The sequence below is a fragment of the Halichoerus grypus genome, chromosome X (genome assembly GCF_964656455.1).
Source record: "Halichoerus grypus chromosome X, mHalGry1.hap1.1, whole genome shotgun sequence".
NCBI classification, from domain to species: domain Eukaryota; kingdom Metazoa; phylum Chordata; class Mammalia; order Carnivora; family Phocidae; genus Halichoerus; species Halichoerus grypus.
In genome coordinates this window covers 13,231,541-13,252,798 of record NC_135727.1, presented here as the reverse complement: position 1 = coordinate 13,252,798, position 21,258 = coordinate 13,231,541, and the positions used below count along the sequence as shown (strand labels likewise).

Sequence of the window (21,258 nt, the reverse complement as noted above, 5' to 3'; positions counted from 1 at the left end):
ACATTCAACTGAGGCTGTTTCCATTTAGCATGCTAAAAACAATAAGAGAACAGATAATCTACAAAATTATGTGTTTTTTTAGTTCATCAGAGAGCTGAGGTTGCGAGGCAACCAAGTGAACCGAATTCCAAAGGGCGGCAAGTCCTTCTGAGGACAGACAGGAGAAATGAACTGTTTCACAACTGACAAGGCACAGGAGGCAGAGATGACTGCCATAAAAGGGCAGAGGAAGAAAAGCAATTAGATTTTGAACCGATTCTTAAAGGCTTGGTAGGAGCTAATGTCACAGCTGAAATGTGCAAACCTGAGAGAAAAGAGGAGATCATAACCACTCATCATTTCTTCTTTACAGGCATCCATTGGGTGCTGGTGAGAAAACACGAGGGCAGGAGACCCACAGGAGCCTGCCCTTACTGTATAGGCATGCCGGTTATGCCTGAGCCCTGTGGAGAGACAGAAGCAAAGTATGCCAGAATCGTGGACCCTTCTCTCATTTTGAGGCAAAAGCCATCTAGGTCTAGGAGAAAGGCAAGAAACCCTCCCTGGGCTAGTCTCAGGAAAACATCACCACTGCTAGAGGAGACACAGAATAAACACCATCTGCTGCTCGGGATGGGACAGAAAACCCACAGATATGGGGGCCCTAGCACTAATAAAAGGCGAAGTTCAAATGCCATTGGAGGTGGGGTGGGAGTACTGAGACCAAGTATTCAGTAGTGAGGCAAAGGTGCTTAGGCCCTGCTTAATACTGAGACTGGAGCAGGAGAACCAAGAAATCACTCTGTTCCTCCCAGGAGACTTGCAATATGAATAACAATAAGAAATAGCAATCTACTGGGGCGGGAGAGAAGAGAAAAGGCAGAGAGGGGCATCCAGTCTCAGGGACACAGACCTGCTGGAAGCAGTGGGTGGAACAGAAGTACTGAGCTAGGCCCTCTGGGCCCCCAGGCCCTACACAAAGCATGAGGCAATGGCAATGGAGCGCTCCCGGGATTGGAATTTCCAGTGGGATACTCAAAACAGCAAAAGCTACAACCCGACTCCCGACTAGACTGACTTACCCTTCACATTCATGGGCTGACAGAAGAGGCGTGCCCATTTCAGATCATAAATATGATTTACCTTGGTCTCTAGCATTGTTTCACATTCAATGTCCAAAAATCAATTAAAAAAAACACAAAAAAACAAGACACATAGAACACAAGATCAAAATGACCTAAGATCAAGATATAAAGGAGTCAGCAAAGGACCAGTCCAGAAATGTTGAGATTTTGGATTATGAAAAACAGGCATGTAAAAATAAAACTAGCTATGATTAAGATATTAAAGTATTTCGTGGAAAAGGCAGACAACATACATGTGGCAGGTGAGGAATTTGGGCAGAGATGGAAACTATAAAAAAAAGAAAAAAGGAAAAGTTAGAAAAGAAAAAAGATGTCCTTCCATGTGTTTATCAGCAGACTGGATACAAAAAAGGAAGTAATCAGAAAACCTGAAGAAACTCTTCCAGTATTTCCAATACCAAAACCCATATTCTCTTCCTTACAAAGAACCATGCTTTTTACCTTGAAATTCCTCAAGCCCTCTTTGTCAGCTCTCTTCTCTATATTCTAGGATTCGATCCAGTCCCATGGCTTCATGTGCCATCTACATGCTGACGAAATCCAAATTTCAATTGCTAGCTCAAACATATCTAAGCTCCAGGCTTGACAATTCCATCTGGATGTCTAACAGGTATCTCAAAATGAACATGGCTAAAATGGAATTTTTGATTTCCTTTTCACTCCCACATCTGTCATTAAACCTATTCTTCTCCCGGTCTTCTCCATCTTATTTAATAACCAGCATTTTTGTTTAATAGCTCTATTTAATTCACCCAGTTGCTCAGGCCAAAATCAAGAAAGCTATCTTTACTCTTTTTTGCTTTGCTCTTTTTTGCTCCCTACATCACTAAGTCCAGTACATCACTAAGTCCTGATGATTCTTACCTCCAAAAAATATCCTGAATATATCCATGTATCTTCATCATGAGACAGGTGGTACAAAGTTGTGGTTATGAGCACAATTCATAACCCAAACTTGTTTCAAATCCCAGGTTTTCCACTTACTCGTCATGGACAAGTTTCTTAATCTCCCTGTGCCTCAGTTTTAATATTTGTAAAGAGGGAATAATCAAAGTACCTATTTCATAGGACTGTTATAAAGTAAGGATTAAATCAGTTAATATAATGTGAAGGGGAATGCCTGGCATATTTATGTTATATATAAATATTACTATTTTATTATTGTCATCTCTACTACTGTCATCGTAATATAGGCTCCTACCCTCTTCTGCAAGTCACTCCCTGGCTTTGAAACCCTTCAGAAAATTTCCACTGCACTGAGGATACACACCAAGTTACTCTCTTACTCAACAATAGTCTACCCACTTCCCCAGGCAAGCAATCAAACACTTACTTTTAGTTTATAGGCATTTCTTGCCACACACAAGTATTCCAGAAAGGGCCGAATCAAACAGCACTTTACACAATAGCATCAACTGATTTAATTAAGATTATACCTGGTTGAGATCAGCCTCAAGGCAAAGAAGCCTGATGAACAAAAGGTGGAAGATGGGGAGGGGGGTCTTTCTAAGAGGGTGGGGGGTGACAGCAAAATCAGAAAGAGGAAACAAGAGAAAGGGAGAGATGTGGGAAACATTTACTTCCTTCACAATTTTACTTAGTGCCCTGGGAGCAACAGATTTAATGCTATGAATCATTTAGGCTGCATTTGGTACTTATTCTGAGTTTCTAAGACCGGTTTGGCAACTTCAGATCCTAACCACTCTAGTTGAGGGTCTTCTACAGGATGCAGAGAATGCAGAAAAGAAAAACGGGTGATATAAAGACATTCTAGGGGCGCCTGGGTGGCTCAGTTGTTAAGCGTCTGCCTTCGGCTCAGGTCATGATCCCAGGGTCCTGGGATCGAGCCCCACATAGGGCTCCCTGGTCCACGGGAAGCCTGCTTCTCCCTCTCCCACTCCCCCTGCTTGTGTTCCCTCTCTCACTGTCTCTCTCTCTCTGTCAAATAAAGAAAATAAAATCTTAAAAAAAAAAGACATTCTGGGGCACCTGGGTGGCTCAGTCGTTAAGCGTCTGCCTTCGGCTCAGGTCATGATTCCCACTCCCCCTGCTTGTGTTCCCTCTCTCGCTGTCTCTCTCTCTGTCAAGTAAATAAATAAAATCTTTAAAAAAAAAAAAAAAAAAAAGACATTCTATGTCAATCTCAGGTAACTCTCCCACTCTGTATGTAGCCTTTTCCCCATTATTACTAAAAGAAGATGCAAGACAATTTACCTATCGCTCTGAATATGGAGAACTTATGTCCAACAATTCCCAGTATTTAATAAATAATTCAGCACTGATAGTGCTTGATAAAAGTACAGGGAGGAGAGTATCATTTTTAAGCAATTCCTATCACAATCCTGAACCCTTCTGGAATGGTATTTTCACCTACCCTCTTCTCTTTCTGTTCCACCCATCTTCTTCCCTTGTTCTAGAGAATTTGATTTCTATGACCTTTCATATTTTAATCCATATTCATATAGAAATATTCTTTTAAAAATAGTATCTTGGAGAGGGGCCTGGGTGGCTCAGTCATTAAGTGTCTGCCTTTGGCTCAGGTCATGATCCCAGGGTCCTGGGATCGAGCCCCACATCAAGTTCCCTGCTCAGCCTGCTTCTCCCTCTCCCTCACCTCCCCCCGATTATAAGAGACTACTACAAACAATTATATGCCAACAAATAAGAGAACCTAGAATAAATGGATAAACACCTAGAAACATACAACCTAACAAAACTGAATCATAAAGATACAGAAAATCTGAACAGACCCAAAGCTAGTGAGGAGACTGAAGCAGGAATCGAAAACCTCCCCCCCCACAAAAAACTGCAGGGCTAGATGACCTCATAGGAGAATTATGCCAAACATTTAAAGAAGTAATAACACCAATTCCTAAACTATTCTGAAGAATCGAAGAGGAGGGAACACTCCCAAACCTGGTGTATGAGGCCAGAATTACTGATACCATTTTACCAGGAAAAGACAGTATAAGAGAAGAAGACTAGAGACCAATATCTTCAATGAATATTGATGAAAAAAAAATCCTGAACAAATACTACTCAACCAAATCCAACAGCACATTAAAATGATCACACACCATGACCAAATGGGATGTATCCTTGGGAATGAAAGGATATACACAAAAATCAATCAGTGTAATACAACACATAACAACAGACAAAAGCTATTTAATCATCTCAATCAATGCAGAAAAAGCATTTCGCATAATTCAATACTCTTTCATGATAAAAACACTCAATGAACTTAAGAGAAAAAAAAATGACCTCAACATAATAAAAGCCATACATGAAAAGCCCACAGCTAATATCATACTCAGTGAGGAAAGAGTGAAAGCCTTTCCTCTAGTATCAGGAACAAAGCAAGGATATCCACTCCCAGCATGGCTATTCAACATTGTACTGGAAGTTCTAGCCAGAGCAATTACACACACAAACACACACACACACAAAGGCATACAAGTTGGAAAAGCAGTAAAATTATTCTGGTTTGCAGATGACATAATATTATACATAAAAAACCCTAGATTCCACACACACACAAACCTGTCAGAATTAATAAATGAACTCAACAAAGTTGCAGGATATAAAATCAACACTCGAAATCATTTGCATCTCTATACCCTAACAATGACCAATCCAAAAAGGAAATTTAAAAAGCAATATCTATTTACAATAACATCAAAAAAGATAAAATACTTAGGAATAAACTTAACCAAAGAAGTTAAAGACTTACACATTGAAAGCTACAAAGGATTGCTAAAAGAAATCAAAGATAAAATAAATGGAAAGCCATTTCATGTTGATGAATTGGAAGACTTAAGACTGTTTAAATGCCTATACCATTCAAGCAATCTGCAAACTCAATGGAATTCCTACCCATATGCGAATGACATTTTTTGCAGACATAAAAAAAATTCCTATAATTCATATGGAATCTCAAGGGACTCCAAATAGCAAAAACAATGCTGAAAAGAAAAAAAAACAAACTTGGGGAGTCTCCACACTCCCAGATTTCAAAACATACTACAAAGCAACAGTAATTAAGATGGTATGGTACTGGCATAAAGACAAATATATAGACCAACGAAGAGAGAGCCCACAAACAAACCCTTGCATATATGGCCAAATGATTTTCAACAAGGGTGCCAAGACTATGCAATAGGGAAAGGATGGTCTCTTCAACAAATGGTGTTGGGAAAGCTGGATAGCCACATGCAAACAATGAGGTTCGACTCTTACCTTACACCACATACAAAAATTACTCAAAATTAATTAAAGACCTAAATATAAGGGGCACGTGGGTGGCTTAGTCGGTTAAGCATCTGCCTTCGGCTCAGGTCATGATCTCGGGGTCCTGGGATGAAGCCCCATGTTGGGCTCCCTGCTTAGCAGGGAGTCTGCTTCTTCCTCTTCCTCTGCCCTTCCTCCCTGCTTGTGCTCTCTCTCTCAAATAAATAAATAAAATCATAGAAAAATAAAAAGACCTAAATGTAAAACTTTTTAGACTCCTGGAAGAACATCAGGGAAAAGCTTTAGGACACTGGATTCGGTAATGATTTCCTGGACATACACCAAAGTACAGGAAAAAAAACCTCAACATTAGAAATGGGAATATATTGGGGTGCCTGGGTGGCTTGGTCAGTTAAGCATCCAACTCTTGGTGTTGGCTCAGGTCTTGATTTCAGAGTCGTGAGTTCGGGCCCTGTGTTGGGCTCCATATGCTGAGTGTGGAGCCTACTTAAAAAAAAAAAAAAGAAGAAAAGAAACCGGAATATACCAAACTTAAAAACTTTGCACCAAAGGAAACAATCAACAGGATGAAAAGGTAACCTATGGGAGAAAATACTTGCCAATCATATATCTGATAAGGAGTTAATATTCAGAATCTATAAGAGACTTCTACAACTCAACAAACAAATACCCCAGTTAAAAAACGGGCAAAGGATCCGAATAGACATTTCTCCAAATAAGATATACAAATGGCCAAAAAGCACGTGAAAAGATGTTCCACATCTCTAATCATTTGGGATATGCAAGTCAAAACCACAATGAGATATTTCACACCCATTAGGATGGCCACCATCAAAATAACAGAAACTAACAAGTGCTGGAGAGGATGTGGAGAAGTCTGTAACCCTTGTACACTCTAAGTGCAAAGGTAAAATGATATATCCATTATGGAAAACAGTATGCAAGTTCCTCAAAAAATTAAAAACAGAATTACCATATGATTAAGAAATTTTATTTCTGGGTATATATCTAACATAATTCAAAGCAGGATCTCAAAGAGTTATTTGTACACTTGTGTTTGTCAGCATTATTTACATTACTAAGAGGTGGAAGCAACTCAAATGTCCATCAACAGATGAATTGATAAAGAAAAGGTAGTATAGGCATAAAATGGAATATTATGTAGTCTTAAAAGAGGGGAATTGCTGTCACATGCTACAACATGGATGAACCTTGAAGACATTATGCTAAGTGAAATAAGCCAGTCACAAAAGGACAAGTACTGTATGATCCCATTCATAGGAAGTAGTTCTCGAAAGCAGTCAGTCATAGAAATAGAGAGTAGAAAGGTATTTACCAATGGCTGGAGGTAGGGGGAGTTCATGTTTAATGGGTATGAAGTTTTAGTATTACAAGATGAAAAGATTCTAGAGATTTGTTGTACAACAACGTGACTATACTTAACACTAATGAATTGTACACTAAAAATGGTTAGTTAAATGAGGGGGATGCCTGGCTGGCTTAGTCGGTGCAGCATATGACTCTTGATCTCGGGGTTGTGAGTTCGAGCCCCACAATGGGTGTAGAGATTTTTTTAAAACAAGAAAATCTTAGGGGTGCCTGGGTGGCTCAGTCAGTTAAGCCTCTGACTCTTGGTTTCACCTCAGGTCATACTCTCATGCGTCCTGGGATGGAGCCCCGGCGTTGTGGGGTTCCATGCTCAGCAGGGGGTCTCCCTTAAGATTCTCTCCCTCGGTTCCTCCCCAACCCCCCCAAATAAATAAATAAATCTTTACAAAAAATAAATAAAAACTAAAAAAAAAAAAAAGGTTATGTTGGGCCCTCTCAGGGCCTCACTTTCAAGATGACCAAGAAAAGAAAGAATAATGGTTGTGCCACAAAGGGCCATATTAGGCTGCACATGGCCATGGCCCTTTGTGGCGCAACCACTGAGAAGTTTGTTACTGGGACCACAGTAGAGGCCACTGCCATCAGGGGCATTTCCAAAGCGAATGGCTTCCAGGTGTATGTGCGTCCCAAGCTGTGAGACTACATTACTGCGCGAGCGGCGCCATTCACAGCAACGTAGTCCAGGATGGCTCTCCTGAAGCATGGAAGGACCCAACACCCCCACCCCCACCCCGATTTAGACCTAAGGGTGCTACCCCACCACCTCCACCAAAGCCCATGTAAGGAGCTAAGTCCTTAAGCACTGAAAAAAAATTGTTCTCTGGAAAAAAAATAAAATGGAGATTATACTTTAAAATAATGGTTAAGATGGTCAATTTAATGTTATATGCTTTTTGATCACAACAAAATGAAATAAAAAAAATAATACTTTGAGACTGGGATAAAATATTTATAAAAGACCTATCTGATAAAAGACTGTTATCCAAAATATTAAAAAAAACTTTTAAAACTCAACAATAAGAAAATGAGCGCTCTGATTAAACAATGGGTACAGACCTGAATAGGCAACCTCATGAAAGAAGATATTCAGATGTCAAGGACGCATATGAAGAGACGTCGAACACCATTATGTCATTAGGGGAATGCAAATTAAAACAAAAATGAGATACCACTACACACCTCTTAGAATTGCCAAAACCCAAAACACTGACAACGAATGTTGGCCAGGATGTGGAGAAACAGGAACTCATTCGGTGCTGATGGGAATGCAAAATGAATAGCCTCTTTGGAGACAGCTTGGCAGTTTCTTACAAAATTAAACATGCTTTTACCATACAATCCAATAAGCACACTCCTTGATATTTACCCAAATAAATTAAAATCTTATGTCCATGCAAAAACTTGCACATAAATGTTTATAGCAGCCTTGTTCATAATTGCCACAACTTGGAGGCAACCAAGATGTCCCTCAGAAGGTGAATGGATACATAAACTGGTCCATCTAGACAATGGAAGATTATTCAGCGCTAACAAGAAATGAGCCATCGAGACATGAAAATACACGGCATAAACTTAAATGCATATTGTTAAGTTAAAGAAGCCAATCTGAAAAGGCTACATACTGTATATGATTCTAACAGTATATTATGGAAAAGCAAAACTATGGAGAAAGTAAAAGATTAGTGGTAACCTGGGGTTGGCGGGATGAAGGGATGACGAGGCAAAGCACACACAAAGGATATTTAGGGCAGCGAAACGAGTCTGTACGATACTAATAATGGTGGATACTTGTCATTAGACATTTGCCTAAGGCCACTGAATTTGGAACAAGAGTGAATCCTAATGAAAACTATGGACTTTGGGTGATAATAATGTGCCAGTGTAGGTTCATGGATTGCAACAAAAGTACCACTATGGAATGCTGATAGTGGGGCAAGTTGTACACTTGTGGGAAAAGGGGGTATATGTGAAAACTGTACTTTCCTCAATTTTGCTGTGAACCCACAACTGCTCTAAAAAAGTAAAGTTTATTATCAATTAAAATACAATCTGTTAAAAAAATACAATCTGTTGGGAACAAAACATATTATCTGATATGGACAGGTCTAAAATCTTAATTGACTGGGATCTTATTAGGTAATAATCAACAATGATTAATTTGGGTTAAAAAATAACTCGGTTGATAGTAAAAAATAATACTATCTTAGAATTCTCATACATCGCTGGTGGAATGTAAATGGCACAGCTGCTGTGGAAAACAACTTGGTGGTTCAGGAAAAAGTTGAACATAGAACTACCATATTATGTAGCCATTCTACTCCTAGGTGTATATCTCAAATAATTGAAAACAGGTGTTCAAACAAAAACTTGACCATGAATGTTCATACCAGCAATGTTCATAATAACCAACAGGTGGGAAAACTCCCAAATGTCCATCAACTGATGAATGGATAAAGAAAAGATGGTACAGCCATATGATGGAATATTTAGCCATAAAAAGCAAGAATTACTAATATATGCCACAATAAGAAGAGACCTTGAGAACATTACATTAAGTAAGAGAAGGCAGACACAAAAGGCCACATAGTGTCTGATTCCATTTACATGAAATAATCTAGAATAGGTAAGTCCATAGAGACAGAAAGAAGATTAGTGGTTACCAGGGCCTGGGAGAGGGAGGAATGTGGCATGACTACTTAATGCCTATGGGGGTTACCTTTTGGGGTGATGAAAATGTTCTGGAACTAGAGAGTGTTGAAGTTTGCATAACAATGTGAATGTATTAAATGTCACTAAACTGTGTATTTTAAAAGCTGTGTTTTTACCACAATAAAAAAGATGAACCATAAAAATACCTTGATTTTTTCACTCTCTTTTCTCACTCGCTTTCCATTTTCAATAATGTAAACAGTGCTCTTGTTGACTTCATTGTCAGCTCTGTGTCTTAGCCAATCCTCATATCCCTAGAATAAAAATAACTACAGTCAAGCTCACATAATGCAGTGAAGTTGTTAATAAATTTCTATAGCTCCCTCTATGAGTCACCAGCAGATATTTATACTTATAGTATTAATCTCAACTCACAGTGCTAAAAAGACAACATTGTTCATTTTCACAGCAAAAACTAAGACACACTTTCAAAATACCCCTTAGGTAAATATTTACTGTGTTAAAAGGTTTCTCCATTCTACAGAGAAGTATCAATGAAAACACAGGCATCAGAACCTTAATATTCTTCAACTGTGAAAGGCTATGATTTATTCTTCTAATTCTACTTATTCAAATTAATGTTAATTTCTCTACTTTTTAATGTGACAATTTTTTTTCTGGGTTTTATTTTCTTACAGCTCTAATCACTTAAATATATTATTCTGTAGTAGACTGTTGGGAGTGATCATCGCTGAGGAAATCTAATTCCTACCCAGGGCAAGAGAATAGAAAAGGCAAGTTAGGATTATTTTGGCACAGAATCCATGATAAGTTTTGGAGGTCAACTTCTCCACTGATTTGGTGGTAAAGGAAATCATAAACTGGTATTCATTTTTTAGAGTTAAAAGTAATCAGGGAAAGGTCTAATGGCTCATTTTAGTTTGGTTTTTTTGTATGAAGTAAATTTAAGCCAAAAGGACTAAGGAAGGAGGATGTTCATTTGTTTGAGCATGACCTCTTCTCCTTTTTTACATCACGTCGCTTTTTTTCTTGAGAATAATGTCTGTACCTTTTCAAATGTAACTGTTTGAAAAAAATCTCTTGATCGCCTTCCACTTTTTTTCTCCAGTGCTATATTCATTCCTGTTCTGTCCCTCTTTATGACAATGCTAGGCTATCACTTCCTATGGCACTTTCTGTGATGTCAGTGAGGAAAGAAAGGCCCTAACATGAACTAGTATAGGGAGTAAAATGAATCAGTAAGAGCTTTTGTAAACCATACAGGCTATTCTTGGAACCAGCAATTCTATGATGTTAAAGAAAATAATCCTAACAGCCTAAGGGAAAGAACATTCCAAAAGTCTTTATTTAGCAACCAAACACTTGAAAAAATATTCTTGCAGTTTCTGGTAGGCAAGATAGAAGACCAGATAACCCCAAGAGGAAAGGTAACCTTGTTCAGGATAAAATTAAACAGACCTTCATTTTCGAAGTTCTTGAGGATAGTTTTTAAAGCTCTTTGGTAAGTACTGTCTAAAAGTATGTTTGCAAAAAAAAAAATAAATAAATAAAAGTATGTTTGCAATTAGTCAGGTCCTGTGGACTGTCCCAGTACATGATAAACCTTGCTAACCCACCCTTTACCTCCAGTTTCCCATTTGCACTTTCAATTTCATGTGGAATTTTTCAAAGGTACCATCATATAAAATGGTCAAAATACTTCAAAGACATCAGCATCAGAAACCATGGCAATTGTCAGCTTTGATGAAAAAACAAGAATAAAAGTCACCTCTGCCCACCACCCACTTTGGCAGCATCAGGGAAGAAAGACAACAAATTATCAAGTACTTGTGCTCTTGAGTTCTCTGCTTTAGGCATCAAGAAAAATTCACTAGAATGGGAATTTTTCAGAAAGATATGCCACACTGAAAAAAATTTATACACATTAAAAATTCGCCTCTCATTTCCTGACTGAGCTGTACCTTCTACCTTCTTTCTTTTAGGGTTACAACCCCATAACACAAATACTGAGGAAAAAAGGGGCAAAAGAAATTAAAGATGTACCTTATGGTCATTTTAATATGTTTTCAATAGGAATCAAATATAAACTAAATCCATCAAGGATGCTGCCCACTATATAAATATGAAAAAGGACCTTTGGCAATGAAATTCAAAGCAGATGGGACTGAAATGCAGGCATAATTGTAAATAAGAAATTTACCTGCTTGATGGCTGTAACAGTTATAACAAAGAAAAGTGGAAGTCCACTGGTAACCGGGCTAGTCGGTGTGTCTACTGTGACCTAGGTAAAGAAATTAAATTGAACGTAAAAGGAAAATAAGCCATTCACTTATATGCAGGACTCATATGCTACAACCATTTCAGGTAGAAAAACAGACAAAACATATCCTGGTAACAGGGTCAATGTTGACTTTCATTAAAACAAAAGCAATCCACAGAGCAGTTAGTGTAAGGAAACAGTTCTAATTCAGGTTTAGGTTTCATTCCAGTTTGGATTAACGCCTTCCATGAAATAGAACCAATCATTTACCATCTCTTTGTTGAGTACCATTCTTTCAGCCCCTGTGCTATCATCAGCCAGGCTCTAGAGATGTTGCTTTAAATGAGATAAGAGAATAGTCCCTGCCCTCGTAAAGCTAGCAGCTTACGGGAAAACAGTCAACCAAGTGAAATGCTGAAATCTTAAGAGTAAAGCTGAGTTAACTAGATGAAGTATGAGCTTTCAGGCAAGCACAGAGGACCGCATATACAATGTCTCTATGGTAGGAGCGCGGGGGTGGGGGGGCACAGGTAAACAAATAAAGGAAGCCAAAGGCAGGACAGAGTGTGGTGTAAGATGGGGCTGGAGAGGGGGACAGAGGCAAACCCAAGCAGGGTCCTCTAGGCTACAGCTCATTGTTTATCCCACAGTGGGAGATAACTAAAGCTTTTAGGCAAGGAGAGGTCCCATGAACAGAACTACATTTTGAGAAGATCATCCTCCCCAATTTGTGGAAAATAGAATGTAAGCGGGGAGTCCATAATGCGAGTACAAAATGATGGCTTGGACAAGGGGGGCAGCGGCAGACATGGAAAGAACTTCCATGGATAGTTCAGGGTTAAAATGGTAGGAATGGCAAGGAATTTTTTGTCGGGGTGATGAGAGATGACTTCTAAGTGTCTGGTGAACACGGCTGGGTAGATGTTGTCATTCACTAAAACAACAAATACTGAGAGAGGACTAGACCTGAGGGACAGAGGACCATGAGTTCAATCTCACCCCACAACTCGCTCTCTTCTCTAATCCCCACCCAGGCCGGGCTCTGCCACATCCCCCGAGTTAGAGACACAGGCTTTTATGTGGCTGTGGGCCTTCGTGCACAGCCTGAGATACCCATCTGGCATTCTTCACCAGATTAACTTGCGCTAATCTTTCAAGGTTTAGTTCAGATATCATCTAGTCTTTGAAGTCTCCTTAAGCTCCTCTTGGTTAGAAAGACATATTAACTTCCACTGTATCCCCACAGCATGTCGCTCATGCTACTTTTATGACTTGTACCACATTACATTAAATGGATACATGACTGTAACATACATTCCTTAAGGACAGAAAAGCCATATCTTGATCGTCATTGTATCTGCTAGAATCTTTGTTATCTGGGATACTGCAAGGCACACAGTAGGTGCTTGGTATACATTCGCTGAACCAAACTGAACTGCGTGGCATGCGACAAAGAATGACTCTTCTGAGCATAATTTTGTATGCAGTTTATTTTATGCTGTTTTGTAAGATATCTTATGATGGATCACTAGAGTAGCTCTTTTTCAAATGACCCATCATTTAAGACTGAAATTAGCTCTTTTCCATATCACAACCCAGATTGGTTTTAAGTAGCAGGGCTAAATTAAATTATAGCACCATTTACTCAAAGCCTCAAAGTGGATAAACAGAAGCACTTAACATTAACAAGGCATTTGAGCAATTTCATTGGGATGTTCCCGCTTCGTTTAAAAAATGAAACGAGGAAAAAATACCCTTACTGTAATACAATTTTCTGGGGGTAATTCTGGTGAGGGAAAACTTATAATAGCTCATAGACTTAAAGATGGAAGAGGCAATTTGAGATGTCTAAAATTCAAAACACAAAAAAAACATTAGCAGGAACATAGAGAAGATCAAGTCTACCAGGCTTTCACACTTAAAAGTAAATGAATGAGGAAGAGCAAAACTGGTATCAGGAAGAAAAGTGATAAATTTTCAATTAAGCTGAATCTGGTGTTTAATGAAGTAAAACTATTAATCTGAACTATTTTCAATTTTAATATATGCCACTGTATTTAATGGTACACAATATATGTCCTTCTAGGATGAACAAAGATATGAAATCCATGAAAGTTTTTAAAGAAAGTAACAAATTCTCAACAGGTTTTCTAATAAAAATGCTACTTTGGAAATATATAAAATCATGTAAATCTTAAACTATAATATTAGTACTTTAAAAAGTTTTATTAAAACAAGCCCTGAAACACCTTTTTACACACAGGGCAATTTTTTTTTTTTTTTTAAGAAATGGATTGAAAATTTGTTTGGGGGGAAAAAATTTGATTGGAGTAATTAAGTTTCTTTTTTTTTTTTTTTAAAGATTTTATTTATTTATTTGACAGAGAGATAGCACAAGTAGGCAGAGTGGCAGGCAGAGGGAGAGGAAGAAGCAGGCTCTCTGCCGAGCAGGGAGCCAGACGTGGGGCTTGATCCCAGGACCTTGGGATCATGACCTGAGCCAAAGGCAGCCGCTTAACCGACTGAGCCACCAAGGTGCCCCTGGAGTAATTAAGTTTCTAAAAGGGGAGTGGTTGTTTATGGAGCTCTTACCTGCACAAGGAAAATGATGAGAAAATAAAAATTTGCAATTCTTCTAAACTGTTCGAACAGATTCTTTGGGAGGAAATTCCAAAGTGTATACTGTATGGGAGGAGGAAAAAAAGTATTACTAGAAAGGAAACTTGAAAAATCCTAATAACAACTCATATGGGCCAGACTATCACAGTAATTTGAAAACATGTTAAAACCCAGACCTCACACATACAAATAAGCATACACTTAGAGGTATACTACATAAGAAATGAAGTTTTCATCTGGAGCATCACGATTGGGCCATCTAGTCCCCAACCTTTGCTTTCCCTGACCTGATCTAAATTAGGTTCCTTGTTAGGTGTTCTCAGGTCATCCTATACTTCCTTGACAATACTCGATACAGTGAATAACTATAGATGTGTGCATTTTTTATTAAAGTTGCTCCCTCAATAGGCAATAAGTCCCATAAGGACAGGTAATATTACTTTTCCCCCAACACCTAGCAGACACAATACAGACATTCAATAAATTAGTTGGACGAATGAATGAACAAATTAATTCCTCTGGCTAAGCTAACTACTGGAGTCTGGATCATCATCACTGATATAACTCTGTCCCTATCAGTATCCCCCCCACCTCCATGACGTCTGAGGTGTACACATAACCCTGGGACATAGAGGGCTTTCACTTTAATCAACAACATACCACACTGGGCTTTGGTAACTGGTAACAGGTTAAAGGTTCAATGCTAAATAGTACATGGGCAGGAGAAGAAAACTCTTGGGCCAACTGTTGAATCACCAAGACTTTCTCACTAATATCTTAAGCTCAAGGACGAGGTCATCTAAAAAATCACCAAGAGAAGATGCATTTTCTAGATATCTTAATAAAGACCAGAAACCAGAAAGAAAAGTTTCTTAACCTAAAAGATCTAAATTATACTTAAATGATCTCCACCACAAATATGGTGAGAAAGTATCTATTCGGTAAGGTGACTGAAATGCCAAAGTTGCAGAGCATGACACAATATATGTGAATTTACTACTAACCTCTCTTTAAAAGGCTTATGGGCTCAAAAATTAAGGAATCCCAGGAAAATGAAGATAAATGGAGGCAAAAATATTCAGTAAAGGAGCTGCATTACAACCAACAGTCAACCTAGAAGATTCTTCCCCCCCAGGAGTCATGGAAGCGCCTCAAGGAAGCTCATTCAAAATGAAGTACAAAATTACAGTGAGATATCACCTCACACCTGTCACAATGGTTAAAACAGAAAACACAAGAAACAACGGGTATTGGCGAGGATGTGGAGAAAAAGGAACCGTTCCTCTTGCACTGTTGGTGGGAACACAAACTGGTGCAGCCACTGTGGAAAACAGTATGGAGCGTCCTCAAAAAGTTAAAAATAGAACTACCCTATGATCCAGTCCTTGCACTACTGGGTATCTACCCCCAAAATACAAAACACTAATTCAAAGGGATACATGAACCCCTATGTTTATTGCAGCATTATTTACAAAAGCCAAACTATGGAAGCGCCCAAGTGTCCATCGATAGATGAATGGATAAAGGAGAGGTGGTATATATACACAATGGAATATTACTGAGCCATAAAAAGGATGAAATCTTGCCATTTACAACAACATGGATGGAGCTAGAGAGTATAAAGCTAAGTGAAGTAAGTCAGAGAAAGACAAATACCATGATTTCACACATATGTAGAATTAAAGAAACAAAACAAAGGTAAAGAAAGAGAGAGAGAAAGACAAAATAAGAAACAGACTCTTAATTACAGAGAACTGATGGTTACTGGGGGGAAGGGGTGGGGGGATGGGTGAAATAGGTGATGGGGATTAAGGAGTGTACTTGTCCTGATGAGGACTGGGTGATGTATATGGAAGTGGTGAATCACTATATTGTACACCTGAAACTAATATAACACTGTATGCTAACTATACTGGAATTTAAAACCTTAATAAACAACAATGAAAAATAAAGAATTGTGTGGCTATGCATCATTTGGGGAAAGAGAATCCACACTTTTTATCAGGTTCCCAAGGCAGCTTGTAGCCAAAAACAAAAGGGATCAAAACCACTGATCCAGTCACGTTGAAGCTGATGTAGTCCAGGATCAGCACTTAACTGTCCCAATTACTTAAGATCAATTTTCTAAAACAATAAGCTAAACTCCCACAACAAGCTAACAGCTGAGTTTCTGGCTTGTTGACCTTCTGTTCCCTAACTAAGGGGTTTTTAATTAAACAAACAAACATTAGGGTCTGTTAAGAGTCCTCTGTGGGGTGTTAATACATCAAAAGGGAACATTTTTGTTGTTGTTTCTAGGCCCCCACTGTTTGTTTACCACTGTTTTAACTTATTAAATTAACTGCTTCCTTGGGGAACTCTGATTATTACCATTATAGGAAACTATTGCTATATGCCCTCTTCTTTTCTGTATCAGGTCATGAGCTATTAAGAGGTCAGGGAACATATCATAAGCCCTCTTACCACAGCTGCCTAGAACAATGTTTGGTACATAGAAGGCACAAGAAATCTTGATCTTAAGGGTTGGCCATTTACTCCACTGCTCGTTACCCATGTGAAGCAGAACTTTCTCTTTTTTAAAGTACCACTCTTTCTCCCATAAATTCAAAAGTTTAAGTAAAGGGAGTTACCAGGACACTCCCCCACTAGGATTTAGTAACTTTAGCTAAAAAGGTACCAGGGAGTTGGAAAAGATTCAAAGAGATGTCCAATGAATTCTACTGAAAATCTGAGTTTTAAAAATGAGGGAGAATGCTAGTGTAATTTTAGGCTTGAAGCTTTAATTCAAGACAGTCTTTCACATAGGAGTTCTAAATTTAACCTTGGGCATACCTTCAAAGAGTTAGGTGGAGCTCACAGATTCTTAACCCACTAAAGTGCCTTCAAGATTGAGGCTCTGAATTTTTAAAGAAAAAAAAAGTGTAATGGGGAAATATGACGGAAACTAAAGATCCTAGCAGCAAGCAATCAGTGCTCATTTTGCTACAGAAGGGGATTTCCAAATTTTGTACCAGCTACAAAATTCTGGTGATTCCCAGAGGTTCCTGCTGATTGTATTAAAGCAGGAAGTTTGCAGAGAACAAGTTTTTCTATGGAAAGTATTGTGTTCCCCAAGAAGAAAAGAAGACTAATTTTAACAGTAAGTAAAATTTAAGGTAGGTCAAAGTGTTTATCTTCAGTGTTCCCTGCATTAATAAGACTTATTCCCAGTCTTTACTGGGAATTACTGGTGGCATTGGTAAACAAAAAGCACCTATTAAGGGAAAGGTATTTTTATCATCAAAGGGTTAAAAAAGGAAATCAACACTTGCTACGAAGTTGGAAGGCAGCTAACATATGCTATAAATTGTACATTTCTTCAATTAAAAGATTCTGGTGAAAATACAAACAGCCAAAAGACAATGTGAGGAAGGAAAAGTTCAAATTATGAAAATATTGGGGGGCGCCTGGGTGGCTCAGTCGTTAAGCATCTGCCTTCGGCTCAGGTCATGATCCCAGGGTCCTGGGATCGAGTCCCACATCGGGCTCCCTGCTCGGCAGGAAGCCTGCTTCTCCCTCTCCCACTCCCCCTGCTTGTGTTCCTGCTCTCGCTATCTCTCACTCTGTCAAATAAATAAATAAATAAATAAAATCTTTAAAAAAAAAAAAAAGAAAGAAAATATTGGGGCGCCTGGGTGGCTCAGTCGTTAAGCGTCTGCCTTCGGCTCAGGTCATGATCACAGCGTCCTGGGACCGAGGCACACATTGGGCTTCCTGCTCAGTGGGGAGCTTGTTTCTCCCTCTCCCACTCCCCCTGCTTGGGTTCCCTCTCTAGCTGTCTCTCTCTCTCTCTCTGTCAAATAAATAAATAAAATCTTTAAAAAAAAATTTAAAAAATTATGAAAATATTGTTCTCTCCAGAATGGACCCAAAGGCCTCTTTTAAAGAGAGATCATTCCACACAATCAAAACACATGAGACTGAGGCAATCACTAGTACTGCTCAGGACTGTAGTAATACTAATCACAGAAATATAATTTAACAATACCACCTACCATTTACTGAGTCATTACTATAAGCCAAGCACAGTGCTTAAACTGTGGATTACTTTACTTTATCCTCACCACAGGCCTCTGAGGTAAGTACTGTTAATATCTCCATTTTACAGATAAGAAAACTGAGACACAGAAGGGTTCGATGCCTTACTTTAAATTCAAACCCAGGTCTTCTGTCTACAAGGATGAAGCTCTTTACCACTACACTGATATGCTATCCTCTTCTAATTATTCATTGTATTAAGATTTCATTCTTTTTCTGAAGTTAGTATACTGTCAATTCCTCTTTTTCTGCGCTAGAGCTTTTAGGAAAAAGCAGATCACTGGTAAACTAGATGACTGGTAAATTAGCAAAACTGGAAACATGTAATATTTACAGAGAAAAGAGAAATGTTAGTCTATTCAATGTACAAATGTTCACTTCTTTATTCTGATTTCTAAAAGATATATACAGAAACAAACTTTATTTGCCTCATGAGCTCTTAACTATTTAAAAAAATATCCTAATGTATTGTTTTGCCTATTGGCAAAACTGAAGCTAGATAAAATATGAGAAATATATTAAATATGAAAAGATTTGACAATTAAACAGAGTGTTCTAGTTCTTTTACAATGTGAAATCATGAAGTATATTACAACAAAATGGTTATAATTAGTTCAACGAAAGTCACTTTACCATCAGTGTGTTACATTATCATCTTCCACATAAAACACTATGGAAAACAATACTTCCCTAGAAAGTATTTTAGATTTTGATGCAAAATGTGAGAGAAAACAGAGAAAGGAGCCCCAATAGCACAATGATGTGAAAAGGGCTTTTTATTCAGAGCCACTAGACCTTATAAAGCAGTTCTGCTCCTGACTTTATCGCTCACTCTGCTTGGTGACCATGGCACTAACTTAATTTCTCTGGGTTTGCTTTCTCCATCTGTAGAGTCCGCAAGTTGAACAGATAATCTCGCAGGATCTTTCAGTTCTATAAATCTATGATTCTGAGTCAAAGGACTACTACTGTTGTCTTGGATCCTACAGGGGGAGTTACAATTTTCAATCAAAGGACTAGTCACTATCCTGGGCACAGGTATGAAAACTTCTGGCTGATGACAGATTTTCTGCCATAAGGTTCAAGATGAACAGGAAATAAGACATTTTATCCAAAGACAGAGTGTTCTATAGGCCAATAGATACATGCTCATCAGGCAACAGTTTTCACTCATTCTGTCCATATTTTACATGTTAATCTCCTACTTAAGTATAATCTGTATACATCACTACCTCAAGAGAAATCACACGTGTTTGAAAACCAAATGTTAAATTTTTAAAGGAAGGGCATAATTTTGTTTCAGGTCCTAGGTGTTTGCAAACTTGCAGTGATCCAATTGTCACTAACATTTTACATCTGCCTTGCCAGGCTACGTGAAGTAAGGAAAATCTATCAACATCTGTCAATCTATCAATTATCTGCCATTTAGCACCTAGTACCTAACCTGGTCAGCCAAAGGTAAAGATTAGCAAGCTAATATTAGTAGCATGAGGATGACTGGTACTAGGGACTACAGAGAATGCTTTTACGTATGGAACATCAGCTCCATTTCACTGTTGAGGACATATAGACTTGGAGATTAATTTGGCCAAGGTCACAAAGCTAGTAAATGGTCAGGCCAGGAGTGTACTTGAGGAGCTCCCCAGTGGAACAGAAAGAGATACAAATGTCATTCTAGGATAGCACCCTCCAAAAGAATGTAAATTATTTAGGACCTAGTCCAAGCACTTAAGAGAAATTCAGGAAGATTTGGGCAAGTAAATAATTCCTAGTTTTAGCACCCTTTAAGGCTTAACGTAATATGTATCATCAACAGGCACTAGGAATAATAATGGAAAGCAAGTGACTAATATTTCAGCTATAACAAGACAGAGTGATACTTTTTAAGAAAAACAGCCTTTTGGTGGAATAATTACCAAAGTTGGTATACGGTATAGGTGCACATCCATGTATGCATATATAAATAAACCAGCTTCCTTGGAAGCATAAATCAGTGCATTATCTGGCTCACTATATGAATCACTACACGTATCTATTGAATTAAAAAAACAACTTACCTTAGATGAGACTATTCTATTATCACAAAATCTTTGTGCAATGTAAGCTTCTGTTTCTGAAACTGGATGATTGCCAACAAACACTGTGCGTGTACCAACTCTTTTCTCTTCTCCAGCACACTGACCAAGAAAAAGGGAGGAAAAGTCAGTTTCTTATCACATTTGTCCACGCTTCTACTGAGCTCAGAATTCTTGCCTAAGCACATCTGACAATCCCCTAGAGAGACAAGAGTACCAGGGAGGGGAGAAAACCTTGTTAGGCTACTCAAACTCCAGTAGGCTCTTGGTTGCTGACTTACTGAAGATTAGTGGAAGGGATGCGTGAGACAACTGTTCTGAGGCCAACCCTACTATTTTAAAATGTTTAAATTAAAAGAAACCCTAGAAATAAGTCAATCAGAGAAAGACATATATCATATGACCTCATTGATATGAGGAATTCTTAATCTCAGTTAACAAACTGAGGGTTGCTGGAGTGGTGGGGGGTGGGAGGGATGGGGCGGCTGGGTGATAGACAGTGGGGAGAGTATGTGCTATGGTGAGCGCTGTGAATTGTGTAAGACTGATGAATCACAGACCTGTACCTCTGAAACAAATAATACATTATATGTTAAAAAAAAAAAAAAAAGAAGATAGCAGGAAGGGAAAAATGAAGGGGGGGAAATTGGAGGTGGAGACGAACCATGAGAGACTATGGACTCTGAAAAACAAACTGAAGGTTGTAGAGGGGAGGGGGGTGGGAGGATGGGTTAGCTCGGTGATGGGTATTAAGGAGGGCACGTTCTGCATGGAGCACTGGGTGTTATACGAA

General features: G+C 38.6%; 1 protein-coding gene across 8 annotated transcripts in view; it reads right to left on the bottom strand.

The window, feature by feature from the left end:
- Positions 1-21,258, bottom strand: part of ATP11C (ATPase phospholipid transporting 11C (ATP11C blood group)) — a 174,336-nt gene that overhangs the window by 73,670 nt on the left and 79,408 nt on the right. For 7 of the 8 annotated variants that reach the window (XM_078064938.1, XM_078064936.1, XM_078064935.1 and 4 more), the window contains exons 2-5: positions 20,448-20,567; positions 14,287-14,376; positions 11,635-11,715; positions 9,620-9,727 (exon numbers count right to left, since the gene is read on the bottom strand). In XM_078064938.1, coding sequence (XP_077921064.1) covers positions 9,620-9,727; positions 11,635-11,715; positions 14,287-14,376; positions 20,448-20,567 — 399 coding nt within the window. The remainder of the gene's footprint in view (positions 1-9,619; positions 9,728-11,634; positions 11,716-14,286; positions 14,377-20,447; positions 20,568-21,258) is intronic. The other variant, XM_078064941.1, reaches the window with a different exon arrangement.